Genomic DNA, 13,613 nt, shown 5'->3' on the forward strand with positions numbered 1-13,613 from the left:
ATTGTTGACACGACTAAAATTATTATTTTTTACCAGTACAACTTCATAATACTTTAAAAACTCATTACATTTCAATAACAAGAGGCAAAAATTGACCAATTTCTTTTTAAAAAAAAAACTAGAAATGGACAATATTTGTGCATGATAATCCAATGCAAATGATTTTCCAGTGACCATTTTTTTTATTTCAAGATTCCTTTTTCCTTCTATTTTCAATTAGCTTTTCTCCTCTAATTTTCTTGTAAGTCTAAAATGCTTCTGCAAAATATACAATGAGTCGTCTAACAACAACTTGAAACTGCAATTTAAAACCAATCACATGAGTGCAGAAGATACTTATAGGGTGCTACAAACATACATAAATGCACAATAGATAATTAATAACAGAACTCTGGCATTTGAGGCATGCATGGATAAAATTCATAATCAAGAAAGTCAATGCTTACAGTGAAGCATGAATCCTCATACGTTATACTAAATATAAAGTTAAACACATGGCTTAGAATACCTTGTGATTTGCGAATGATTAAAACTTGGTAATTACTCCTAATTAATAACCCTTTGAGGACCTAGCTTGTTTTCCTTTTAAGCTTTGTGATGTGTGCGTTATAACAAGAATATGTCAAAGATCATCATCATCCGTCACCTTAAGTCCCAAATACCAAGGCCTTCTTTTCCCACCATCACACTCATCCACTGTCCTTCTCAGAGAGATGCTGATCTCATCCCATATTTGCTTGCATTCACTTCCACTCCTATCAAACCCCAAACAACCCAGTTTTGCTGATATTTCATCCCAAAGGCCATTCTCCAAGTACCCATTTTCTCTGAATCGTTGCTCAAAACCAGTCCTTAGCTGTATCAAATTTGCAATCTCCATTTCTGTCCACCTACTGCTACTTCTTTGATCCACACCCTCCGAGGGAAATTCACTGCTGTCAATCTTTCCTTGGCCCTTGTTCTTATTTGCTGCTTCTTCAACCATAGCTTCATCTAGGGGTAATGCTTCAAGTCCTATCCCAACGTGTTTCCTCACAACCTCTATCAATGCAGCATCTCTTGCTTCAACCCATGCTTTCTCTTTAGCCCACAGTTCATGCACCTGCTGGTCAAACCACGTTGACTCTTTCCTCTTCCTTTCTTCCTCCTTAGATGTCATCTCTTGCTCTCTTTGTTCAACAACGCCCAACATTCTCTCCATCCAAGCATCTTGAGTCTCTATAATCTTCCTCATGTGGGAATCCACAATCTCCTCCACTTTGGCTCTCCAGCTTTTTCTTAACCTCCTGTGATCACTGTGTCTTTCATCCAACGCTTTCTGCTTCTCCCTTGGCTGCCTCATCATGAATGCAATGGCTGAAAGATCCTCCTCGTTGTTTTCAGATGAGGATGTCTCCAATTCAGATGAGTTTGTGATGCTCAGGCTCTCTGAGCACTTGGGGTTATTATTAGAATCCACATTGTGGTCTTGGTTAACTGTGAAGGTAGGTGTTTGAATATTAGCATTGTTTCCACCACCACGTTGGCCTTTCTCTGAAGTTGAGGCATGATTTGTGTTTGCTTGGTCTCCACATATCGCTTCCAGCTGCCTGAAGAACCTGTAGTGCTTCCCATCTTGTCTACTGCCTTTACCTTCCTTCGTCTTCTTGTAATATTTGTACAAATTCTCAAACTTCTCTTTGCATTTCTTTCCACTTCTTTGGTACCCAAATTCCTCCGCCATTATCCTAAACACGTGGATCATACAGCACAGCTATTAATTATCATGCACATTAAAAATGTAAGTGGAGATTAGTCAGCACAATAATAACACATATCACGTTCCCTCTTATTTTTCCCATCCTTTTCTATCTTGGATAAAATCTGGGTGAGAGAAATAAGACAACTTGTGTGGTTGAAAAACCGTAACAGCACATAAGTTTTTCTTTTTCAGACATGCATGCATGGAATTACCATTCTTATAATTATAAATCCATTTAAGATTTCTCCATTAAGCGTTCTTATGTTTCTCATTCTATCTTGTTCTTTATATTGGTATATTAACCAGGTGTGGTGAAGGATTAAAATAATAGAAACATTCTGTCTTCATTAAAGATGTCAGAAACAGCAATACAATTACCCGAGTTCAATCAACAAAATAAACTCCAATATATAGCCCTAAGTAGCTGAGCAAGTTGCTGGCTAGGTCTAATAGTACTAAAAACAAAGACAGGCTTTCAGGGTGCTGAAAATCCTTGCACCCATAATTATTTACTCACAGAAAAACCAGTGCAAGTATACACATTGAGTCAGTGGATTTCTTGGACAAAACTAGAAATAGATAAGCCACATGGATCTCTCAGTTATCTCTAAGTAATGGCCTGTCATTTTCAAATGCAAAGAGGAAATTAGCCTCCCACCCCCCAAAAATTGTAAACCACCAAGAAAAAAACATAAGACAGAAAGAACAACTATATTTTTCTTCACTCCTCACTCCTCAACATTACTATACATTTTCCAACTCGTTCTGAGTCTGAAAACAAAACAGAAAGCAAAAACAGTGGTTTTTTCTTCCTTTTTTCAGAAGTTTAGTATATACATATACCTAGAAATCTCATTCCACAAGGGTGCTTTCTGATTATTCTCTCTGAACTTGCAATCAAGACGAGATCTGATCTCTAGAAGCGAAAGGGTCTCCTGTCTAGGCCACCTGTTGTTCCCGGAATCAAACCCAAACCACCCTTTCTCTGCACTCTCCATGCTGCAGAATGCATGATCCGAGACAGCAGCGGTGGCAGTATTAGTAGGGTGGACACCGGAAGAAGAGGAATAGTCATGATGATGAGCAAAGTGAGTGAAGGCACGAGGGAAGAAAACGTCCCCAACCATGTTAGGGTCGTAGGTGTTGGGTGGAGTTGTGGTAGCAGCAGCAACACCACTAAGACCATGGTGAAGACACAGTGGCTCAAGTAGATGCGTGTTTGAAGGGTTCAAATGGGTTCTGGGTGGTATAAAACGCCGGAGATCCTCCGGCAACCCATATGGGTCACCCATGTTCACTGAAGACAGTGAGAGAGAAAAGGAAAAGGAAAACAAGGTGTACAGAAGACACAGGAGGATGAGAGACGGGTCTCACTTGGTTCTATCATAAGGAAGTATCACTTTTTATTTATTTTTCATTTACCTTTTCACCCTCTACTTCATCTTTCACAAATTTGACGGCAGACACGTTACTCCCTTACTACCACCACCTAATACAAAAATAATAAATACACCTTAAAAAAACATGAAATTATCTAACAGAAAAAAATGTTTAGAATGAAGGAGAAGGGAAAATGAGATTAAAAAAAAAAGTAATGTGACGTAAAAAAGAATGAGAAGAAAAAGATGAAAAAGAGAGTGAACAGCAATAACATGAGTATTAATTGTGAAGGACGAAATGGACGTTGATTGTTTTAGTAACTTATTATTATTATTTGAGAAGAGGGGACAGGATCCGAGTCTACCGCAACTCTTAAAAGTTAGACTCACTCTGACTCAGACCATGAGGGAAAGAGAAAGAGAAAGAGAAAGAGAAAGAGAGAAGGTAATTAAAAGAAGGTGATTTAAATAGTAAGGATTGAAGTACTTGGAAGGGAAAGTGTAAAATATAGGTTCCTCTTAGAGCCATCCTTTCTTCTTCCATACCTAGGAGATATAAAAGTACCATCATCAAATGGTTTTCCTTATTCATCATGTTGTAGAGAGACAAACAATTGCTGTTAAATTCTCTTCTCTTACTGTTAACCAAAAATATTATTTGTATGTATATTCAGGCACTGAGAGAGAGACAAATGGCAGAGGATGAGACGATGAATGGTGACGAATGCACAGTGCTTCAGCCTTAACCTTTTCATTACTTTTACTTGCTTTTTAGCAGCACCAGCATCTTTCTGGAGGCTGCCATAACTTAGCTTATTCCACTTTGCTCAACGTGATCAACCTCCTCCCATTTCTTTAAACTAAAAAGTTTCTAAATATTTACCAGGGACCTCACCTCATGCTGTGTAACTCACAACCAATCTTATTGGTAAACACTTTCAATAATTAATACCTAACATCTCTGTCTCTTTGTTAGGTTCTTTTAACTTATTTTTCTGCTATACCAGTTTGAGTCACATCCACTGAGAATATCTTGAATGTTTGCTTATTATTAAAATAAAAAAAATAGGTCTATGATTGTAAAAATGTAATATAAATAATTAAAAGCTAGTGCTTATAGAGTTTGCTTCATATTTTTTGAATTATACAATTAAAGATAATATCTGTCTAAATTATATATTTATAAATAAGCAGTGTGCTAATCAACTTTAGTTATTACCATCAATAAACATGTTTCTGAGAAGTCAACTTATAATTGAGCTAAATACTCAATTGCTGGAGAACTTCCAATATACACTGCACTTGGATGCCACTCTTTTTACTTTTAGGGAACAGAAAGGAATGGCAAAAAATATTATTCTCCCAAATGTATGCAACTTTGTAATCATCATCAAATAAATACTTTTAATGAATATGCATGGATAATAATTATGGGTTAAATAAGTTAATAATAATATATGAATCAAATTATTTATATTCTAATTATATAAAAAATAATAATCATCATACTTGATGCATAATCTAAAATAATAATTTTAGAATAGTTAAATCCTGAGACATTTTCATTCAAATTGAAACTACTGTATATAAATAAAGATGTCACCATTTCCACTATTTTCATACTCCCTTCCTTAACCAGGTATAAAACGACATAGGTAGATTTTATCCTGGGGAAAAAGAAGAGAGAAAATACTAAAAAAGAAGTAATATACAAATATGAAAAGTCACTAAACTATTTAGCCTATTATTGGTAAAAGAGTGTATTACTTATAATTTTAATGTAAATGAAATAAAAAAAATGTGCATACATTTACTAAAATGGCTTAATTAACTTTCAAGTTATTTATAAGTCTGGATTGAATTCTTATTAAAAAAAATTTGGTTTAATGAGTATTAAAAAAAATTATATTTTTCAATTCAGTTTTTATCATCTAATTTTTTTTAGATGGTTGGTGTGACTATTATTTTGTCCAATTAACTTATTTATTTGTCTTCATGTGTTAAAAAATACGTAAGACTTTGTTATTAATATAAAATGATTAACAACTTTTATTTCTTTTACTAAAAACATAAAAACATGTTAGGTAATAAGAGACTATCACCGTCTTATACAACAATGTGATAACAATAATATCTCTTAATCGTGAAAGCTATTATTAATATTGTGTTATTTGAAATATTTCTTTTACAGGTAACATTTCAACGAAATATAAATATACTAAAACATGAGTGTGAGAATATAGAGAAATGTGTATTACAAAAATGAATCTCGAAGCACATTAGCATATATTAGAAATTTAATATAGAAGTATATTTATATTGGAAATGATATAATAGTAAAATTAAAAAAGTTAATACAAAATATGACAAAAAGAAAATAAGATCACACAATTTTTAAAGGATAAAAGTGAAATTAAACGTAAAAAGAAGGGAAAATATATTTTTCATGTAATATTTTTTTGTTTAGTATAATAGAAAAAAATATACAACAATTTTATTTCTATTTGGGATTTTAAGCAGTTCAAACAAAAAAATTCACAAATTCTTAGTACACAAACTTTTTATCATTTTTTAATGTATTAACTAAAATTTAACTGGTCTTGGTGCTTCACAATTAATTTTTTTTATTATGATATAGCATTAATTCTAAAAGTCTTGTAGAAATTATTTAACAAAAGTCTTCATTAAAATTAAAAATTATAAAAACTAAAAAAGCACCAAAAATACAAAAGATAAAATATTAAACTATTTAATCAAAATATTTTTTTAGTCTTGTTTATATTGTAAAGTCGTTTTCACGCGTCTACGTGAGAATCTTCTTTTTCTGATTCCCTTATCTTCAATTCATTTTACTTTGCTGCATCATGCAATCATGAGAAAATACAATGCTCATATATATATTCCAAAATTTATGATTTTTTTAATTTGACCTAACTTTTTAATCCTCCATCAGAAATAGCATAACAATCTCTATCCATTTTCAGGATTTTATATTCATTATTAGTCCTATTTATATATGAATTCAGCATAATTTAATTATGTAGGCATATTTTAGTTAATAATGGTAATCTTAAAAAATATGATTTTTTTTTTATTTTGATTAGCTTGGTAGACTTTTTCACTGTTTATATATATTTTTCTAAGAAATATATAAAGATAAATATTTTATAATTATTCCAAATAAGATTTTTTTTTATTTGCGTACAATATAATAAGAACATGTGATACATCTACAAATATTTTAGAATCTGAAATAAAGTTTATTTTTATACCATTAAATGTATTAGTACAAGAAAATTATTAAATAAAAAATAATTAATTATTAAATTATTTAAATTAAAAAATTTAAAATAGTTAATAGTTAAAATCTTATTAAACCAATTTAGAAACTAGTTTATAAATTTTATTAATGATAAAAATTATTTTAGATAACTTTTTTAGTAATTAATTATTTTTTATTTTTAAAATTAATTTTTATTTAATAAGTTTTTTGTAGTGTGTAAATTTAGAAAAAAAATAGATATAGGTGTTTTAGAGAAATGAAAGTTAAAACAAATATTTTGAGAGGCCAGAATTTAAATTTAAAGACACAACGACAAAAACAGTTTATAATAAATTTTAGAGGAATAAAAAGTAAGGATTTTTATTTTTATTTTTTAAAGATTAAAAATATAAGTAAAAATAAATCTATCATTACAAATTTTAAACATAGAAATAATTATACATGTGAGATTATTATAATTTAAGTCAAATTATTGGGTAAATTTTGAACTAGCTGGAAATATAGGTCTCTCACTAGTTTTTTTTATATAATTCGATCACCCTTAGGTCTTTGGATTACTTTTAAAAACCACGAGACTCAATTAAAAATAGCGATAAATAATTTAATTAAAGAAAGTCTAAAGACCTATTTGAAAATTTACAAATAATTAAAAAACTTATTCAATAATTTAACCTATAATTTAATTATAATGACATTTCAAATTAATCTACCAAAAATTATAATTGAATTGAAAATTAACAAAAGTGTATCATTTTCATATATACACTACAAGAAAATATGAAATTAGTGTTTGTCAAAACTCGACAGGAATGGCAAACAAGTGAAGTCTCGTTATTAGCATTCATTTTGGATCGATAAAAAAAAATAGACTTTCAATGACCTTTGTGTCAGATCTTGATAAAAGACACTGGTAGCATTAGCTAAACTTATACTAAGACGAACATTATATATTAAACATTAATTTCTTATGGGTATGTAGTGTCGATTTGACCGTCTCAAAAGTTATAAAATTTAACTATTTATTAATAGATAGTGTCAAGTTAGCCTATGCTAAAGAAAGTATATTTTTAAAATTAATTTTATTAGTGTCGGTTTGGTTGATACTAGTGACAATAATTTAAAAAAAAAATCTTTTACAATGCCTCCATTTTCAACCAAATAAAATAGAAAAAAATTTGTAAAGGATGAAGGATATGAGTGTGGGTGAAGAAGATGAATGTAGATGAAAAATAAGAGTGATGATGAAGGAGATGAATGTGAATGAAAGAAATGTGTCTAGATGAAGGAGATAGGTGTGATGAGATTTATATAGGAAGTGAGAGATGAAAGTTGTGAATGAGGAGATTTGTCATCTTTAAATCTAGACTTTTGGAAATCTACAGTTCATATTCATTGTCATGAAGATATACATATTCATAACATATAAATTAACATCGTCTAAATTGATGTTAACTTAAATAAATATTAAAAATATATTATATTAGCCTTAATGACCATAAATATTTTCATTATTTTTTTCAAAATGCAATAGTGTCTACTTAACGAATACCAATACACATTTTTTTACACAAATTAAGAATAATAATATAGTATTAATTGTAGATATAGGAATGCTGAAAAACATTTATAGATAAAATTAAATAATATAATAATACTATAACACCTACTAAATCGATGTTAACTCACTGAGTAAAATATGTTTAATGTTATTAGAGTCAACTATATATATTTTTAAAATATTTTTTATATCTCAGAATCCGTTTAACCATCATATAAATCTTTCATCACATAACATTAAAATTAAAGGTTAAATAGGTTTTTCGTCTTTGTACTATAATACGAAATTGATTTTCGTCTCTAGTCAAAACTTTAGACCATCTAGGTACTTGCAATATCGAAATTATTAGAATTGGTCTTTTTGTGGTTGATAAAGTGAAACCTCAAATTGAACCTTACTCATACCAAAGGATTCATTCCAATCAATTTCATACTACAAACATCTGGATGGTTTAAAATTTGGACAAGGAACGAAAACCAATTTCGTGTTATAGTATAGGGACGAAAAAAAAATATTTAACCCTAAAATTTATAATAATTTCATACATTATATATTATTAAAAAATATTTTATGCCACATTATAGTCGATCATTAGAGTCGATTTAATTGACTCTAATAATTTCACAAATTGACCAATACTAAATTTTGAAAGTTATATTTATGTTTTCTTGTAATGATATAATATTTCTATTCAAAATATACAAAATACAAAAATATTTAAATAACATATAAATAAACAACTTTAAAAATATTTCTAAGTAGAAGTGTTTATTTTTTTTAAATACCATAATATAATAAATTAAAACATCATATTGATATTTATACTCATATATTTAAATAATTTCAGTTTAATTTATATCATAGGATTTTCAAAAGATAATCTTAAGCATATATCAAAAATTAATATTTGATTCAAGATTAAACATATTCATTTATATAATATTTCACAAGCACTCAAGTAAGTTAAGGTAATTAGTTAAGTTAGTTACTTATATGTATTCAACTAGTTTTTTTTCTCCAAAAAGAAAAAAACGAATTAAATTAAATGGATATAGAAAGGATGTCCAACCCTTTAAAAAAAGCAAAAAAAAGGCTTTTACCTCAACCACTTAGATATATCGTTGTGATTTATCGTCATTTATAATATCCCCACCAGTATAAGGGTGTGTTACATTAGACCCATAAAACTCCTTACGATACCAAAATTCAAATAATTACATAAATATTCCTACAATTGCGGGAAGATACACACAAATATCAAATTCAACTCTATTATTGCCTTCTTATTCCTTCTCCCAAATTTACTTGTTAGCTTTTTGAAGATTAGTTTGTAGAGAATACTTTTTGTGAGCAATAGATCAAGTCTTGCAGTATAATACCTTATGTGAGTTGATTTTAGAATTGCACATTTTTATGGGTTGCACTTTGTTTATGGTTTTTTATTTTAAGCAAAATATAGTGATAAACCCAAAGAAGATTCTCACTGGACACGAACTTAAACAAGTTGTTAAGTAAGTGTGAAGGTTCACTTCTAGAGGACAAAGTGAAAACACAATTATGTGGTGTTGATGATGAAGAGGTGCAAAATTAAAGAGCATATAAGGGAAAGAAAGAAGATGGAAACCAAATAGAAAAAGATGAACACAATAACATAAAGGAATGGAAAATAAAAAGATGTAAGGAAAGAGAAGCTTAGAATGATGAAGGTGTGGTCACGCCACTTAGAAAGGGAGGAGACTCCAAGATGAGTGGTAGAGAGTCGTCACTTGAAGTGTAGTGCACTCACGATAAGACCCAAGAATAATAGGAGACTCAGCTCACTAAACACTCTAATAGAGTTTCTTTACTTTCAAAATTCAATGTGTAAATTACATGAGGCAAGGCACCCTTTATATAGGAAAGGGTGACTTAGGGAGCAAGAGTGAGAGGGGTAGAGAAGTCATTTGTGAGAAACCTTCTAGAAGGTAGGTCAAAGAAACCCTAAACCTAGATTCACATGTCATGAAAGGTGGGCTTGACACAAGCCCAAATTACTAAGCACACCTTACTCAAATTACTAAGCACACCCTACTCTATCTTATTCTTTTATCTGGACCCCCAAAATGAGTCCAATTTATTTACAAAAACTTGTCTTTTAAAAAGACCAGAAGAAAGAACATTTGGTGCTCTGGCCTATGTCTAGTTCTTCTTCTACTTAGGTCTTTTTGAAGTTTGGTGGGGTCTTCTAATATGACTGACTTAATTGTGAAGTGTCTATTGTGTCCTTAGTCATTTGTTTCTCAAGATGGTTGGTATCAATCCCCCTCATGGTTGACCCACCAAAATGATCAAAGGCTAGAGTACATTTGGGTACATAAATGTCCTCTTGTTATTGATTTTGTTAAGCTTTGTATTGTTGTAAGCATTTGTTCCCTAAACAATTGCACACATTTCCTCTTTCCTGGATGTTGGTAGCCAATTACCACTGTTGTTGGATTTAAAACACTGACACAACAAGTCACAACAGTACACAAGCAAAACAACGATAATCTTACATATAACATAGTTGGTAGTGCATAATATTAACAAGCTTAACAAGAACCATGTAAGCTAGAATTAGATAATAAATTTAATACATCGTGTTGAATATAACATCCAGTTAGAATAGGAGAACGTAAATTATTTTTCAATCATAACCAAGATTTCAACTAAGCCATATGAAACAATTTTTCCTCATCTACCCTTCCTTCTTTGAACACCATTTTGTTTCTATGGTCCCATATACTCCAAATAATTTCTACCCATACTCCTTTCCATGCCAAATTTTGTATATGATTCAGATGGTGTAGGTGAAATTGTTGAAAGTGACACCATAGGTTATTATGTTTGGCCAACCGAATTCCCATTCATTTACAATAAGAGTTCCAAACAACAAATGATACCTTACATGCTAGGAATAGGTGTTCGATACTTTCTTTAAATTGCAGGCAACAAGGGCAGATAACAGCTAAGACCCACCCCTAACTAAATCTACTCTAGTACATATTTTATCTAATAGGACCATCCATGCAAGGAGTTGGGCATTGGAGAGTTCATAGACATTCCAGAAAATCTTGAAAGGAGTATTGTTTTCACGACTTGATTGTTCTATAAGATATCATAGGTTGATCTTACTAAGAAATTACCATTCTTTTCACCTAACCATCTCCATTTATCTAACCTCTCTCTATGTATTTGTACTGCACCTAAATCGCTCAATAATTGTAGCTCTTGCACTCTCCCATTCAAACACAGTCCTTCTCCACTATAAATTCCAGTTCTATCTGTATTCTAACCAAAGTCCTACTTCCCTAATTGTTCTTCCCTCACCAGTTGAGATAGAATACAAGTTGGGAAACCTACTTTTGAGAGTTGATTCACCCACCTAGATCCTCCAAAAATCTAGCCAAATTAATTGATCATATATCACATTTAATAACTTTATTGAGCCAAATTTCACCCTCTCCTTCTCCACATACTTTGCCTAAATATTTTCACCACCTTGATTGAACCTTTGTTGCAAAATGATTGTAATTTGTTCCTAGGTCCAAAAATTCATACTTAGATGATATGATGTCTCTCCACTTTCCTTTTGTATCTGCCACTATTCTAAAACTCCATTTGGCAAGTAGTGTTTTATTAAAGCTTCTTATGTCTTTAATTTCCACTCCCCCTCCTCCTTTATCTTACATAGTTTATCCCAACCAATCCATGTAATTTTACTTGTCACTCCCAACATCACAAAAATTTCCTCTATCTCTTTTTGATAGCTTGAGATACAAATACATGAGCTTTAAAGAAATAAAGATAATATAATGGTAATGCACTGATAACAAATTTTATAAGACATATTCTCCCAGCTAGTGTTAAATATCTACACTTCCATTTGGAAACTCTGTTCTTACTTTTTTCTAAGATTGGCACCCAAAACTGGTAATTCCTAGAGTTACCACCTACTTGTAGGCCTAAATATTTAAACACATATGACTACAATTTAGCATAGCTTTCCAACACTCATTTTTCCACCCCTATGACCCCTATCTTTGATTTATGGAAATTCACCCTTAACCTCGAAACTATCTCAAAGCATTTAAGAATAGATTAGATAGTAAATATATTATCATAGCTAGCCTCACAAACAAAGAGGTTGTCATCCGCAAATTGTAGAATATTTACCTCAACATCATGTTTTCCTACCTTCACTCCATGCAGCATATTTTTGCTTAACGCTTGACTTATTAGTCCTGTCAACCCCTCCACAACTATGAGGAAAAGGAATGAGGCCATGTGATCCCCTTGTCTTATCCTCCTCTTTATCTGAATTTCGTAGTTGGACTCCCATATACTAAAATACACATTAAGGACGATTCCAGACATCCCTTTACCCATGCAATCCATTTTTCATTAAATCCTAATGTGGTCATCATATAGTACAAAAATTCTCACCTTAGTGTGTCATAGTCTTCCTAAGGCATTTTCCCTAAATAAACACATATTAGGATTCAACAATGATGGTTGGTAGTACTTTTTTAAGTCTATTGGATACATTAGAGATAATTTTGTATAATGACCCTACTAGAGAGAACGATCAATATTGTTCTAGTTTAATTAGGTCACTCACTTTAGGTACTAAAGCAATGAACAAAGTGTTGTAGCCCCTAGGTAATGTCCCATAAGTTTCAAAATACTCCATTGCTTGTACAATATCTAGCTTTAAACCCTAAGGTATTTTTTATAAAACTAAAATTAAATTCATCAGACCTTAGGCTCTTTGCTCCTTCACATTTCCATACAACATCCCTAATCTCCTCCTTCGTGATCTTGGCAGTAAGCATTGTTTTATCTTCCGATGATGGATTCTTAAAATCTACATTTCCAAGCCTGACCCCAAAATCCTTTACCACAGAGAATCTTTCTTGAAACATTTTCTTAACTTCACTCTGAACCAACTATGGTTCCTCAACCCATACCCCATCAATTGTGGCTACTTTAAGTTCATTCCTACATCTCCTCCATCTAATTATGAAGTGATAAAATCTAGAATTTGTGTCCCCTAGTTTTAACCAGCTAGCTCTGACCTTTTGCCTCAACATAGAATCTATCCTGCAATTAATTTCTCTCAGCCTACTAATTAGTCCCAAAAGTCTCAAATTCTCTTGTCATTATCCTCATCCTTCTTATTTAATTCTTCAATATCACTAATTATTTGTTGTTTTGTTGTGTTCATGCATCCAAAAATTCTTTATTTCATGTTTTAATATCGTTCTTCAGTAATTTCAGTTTGTCATTAAATCTAACTAGATCATTTCCTTGCACACAATAGGATTTTCATTTATTTTCAGCAAGTTCCTTAAAGGCTACCACTGATTTCCAAGCATCCAGAGATCTGAACGACTTAAGTCCATGGTCCTTAACAGACATCTGAAGGACAATTGTACAATGATTATATATTTCCCTAGGTTGTATATATTGTTTGCTATGTCGCCATTTATGTACTCATTCCTGCTCTGTCTAACCTACTCTTAGAAGTTTTATATGGTTTGTACTAGGTGAAATTCCTATCCACTACAAGCAAATCAAACAATATACTTTTGTCAATAAATGCATTAAACCTCTAATCTGAACACTCAAACT

At 31.2% G+C, this 13,613-nt stretch overlaps 1 protein-coding gene across 1 annotated transcript; it reads right to left on the reverse strand.

Moving 5' to 3' along the window:
* Positions 1-374: 374 nt before the first annotated feature.
* On the reverse strand, positions 375-3,728 carry LOC137828749 (trihelix transcription factor PTL). The gene is made up of 2 exons (XM_068635438.2): positions 2,585-3,728; positions 375-1,727 (listed from the first exon to the last, which is right to left on the reverse strand). The coding sequence occupies exons 1-2, from the start codon at positions 3,031-3,033 to the stop codon at positions 623-625; spliced, it is 1,554 nt and encodes a 517-aa protein (XP_068491539.1). The 5' UTR covers positions 3,034-3,728; the 3' UTR covers positions 375-622.
* Positions 3,729-13,613: the final 9,885 nt, after the last annotated feature.

This window comes from Phaseolus vulgaris, chromosome 7, assembly GCF_051622355.1.
Source record: "Phaseolus vulgaris cultivar YP4 chromosome 7, ASM5162235v1, whole genome shotgun sequence".
In the NCBI taxonomy this organism is placed as follows: Eukaryota; Viridiplantae; Streptophyta; class Magnoliopsida; order Fabales; family Fabaceae; genus Phaseolus; species Phaseolus vulgaris.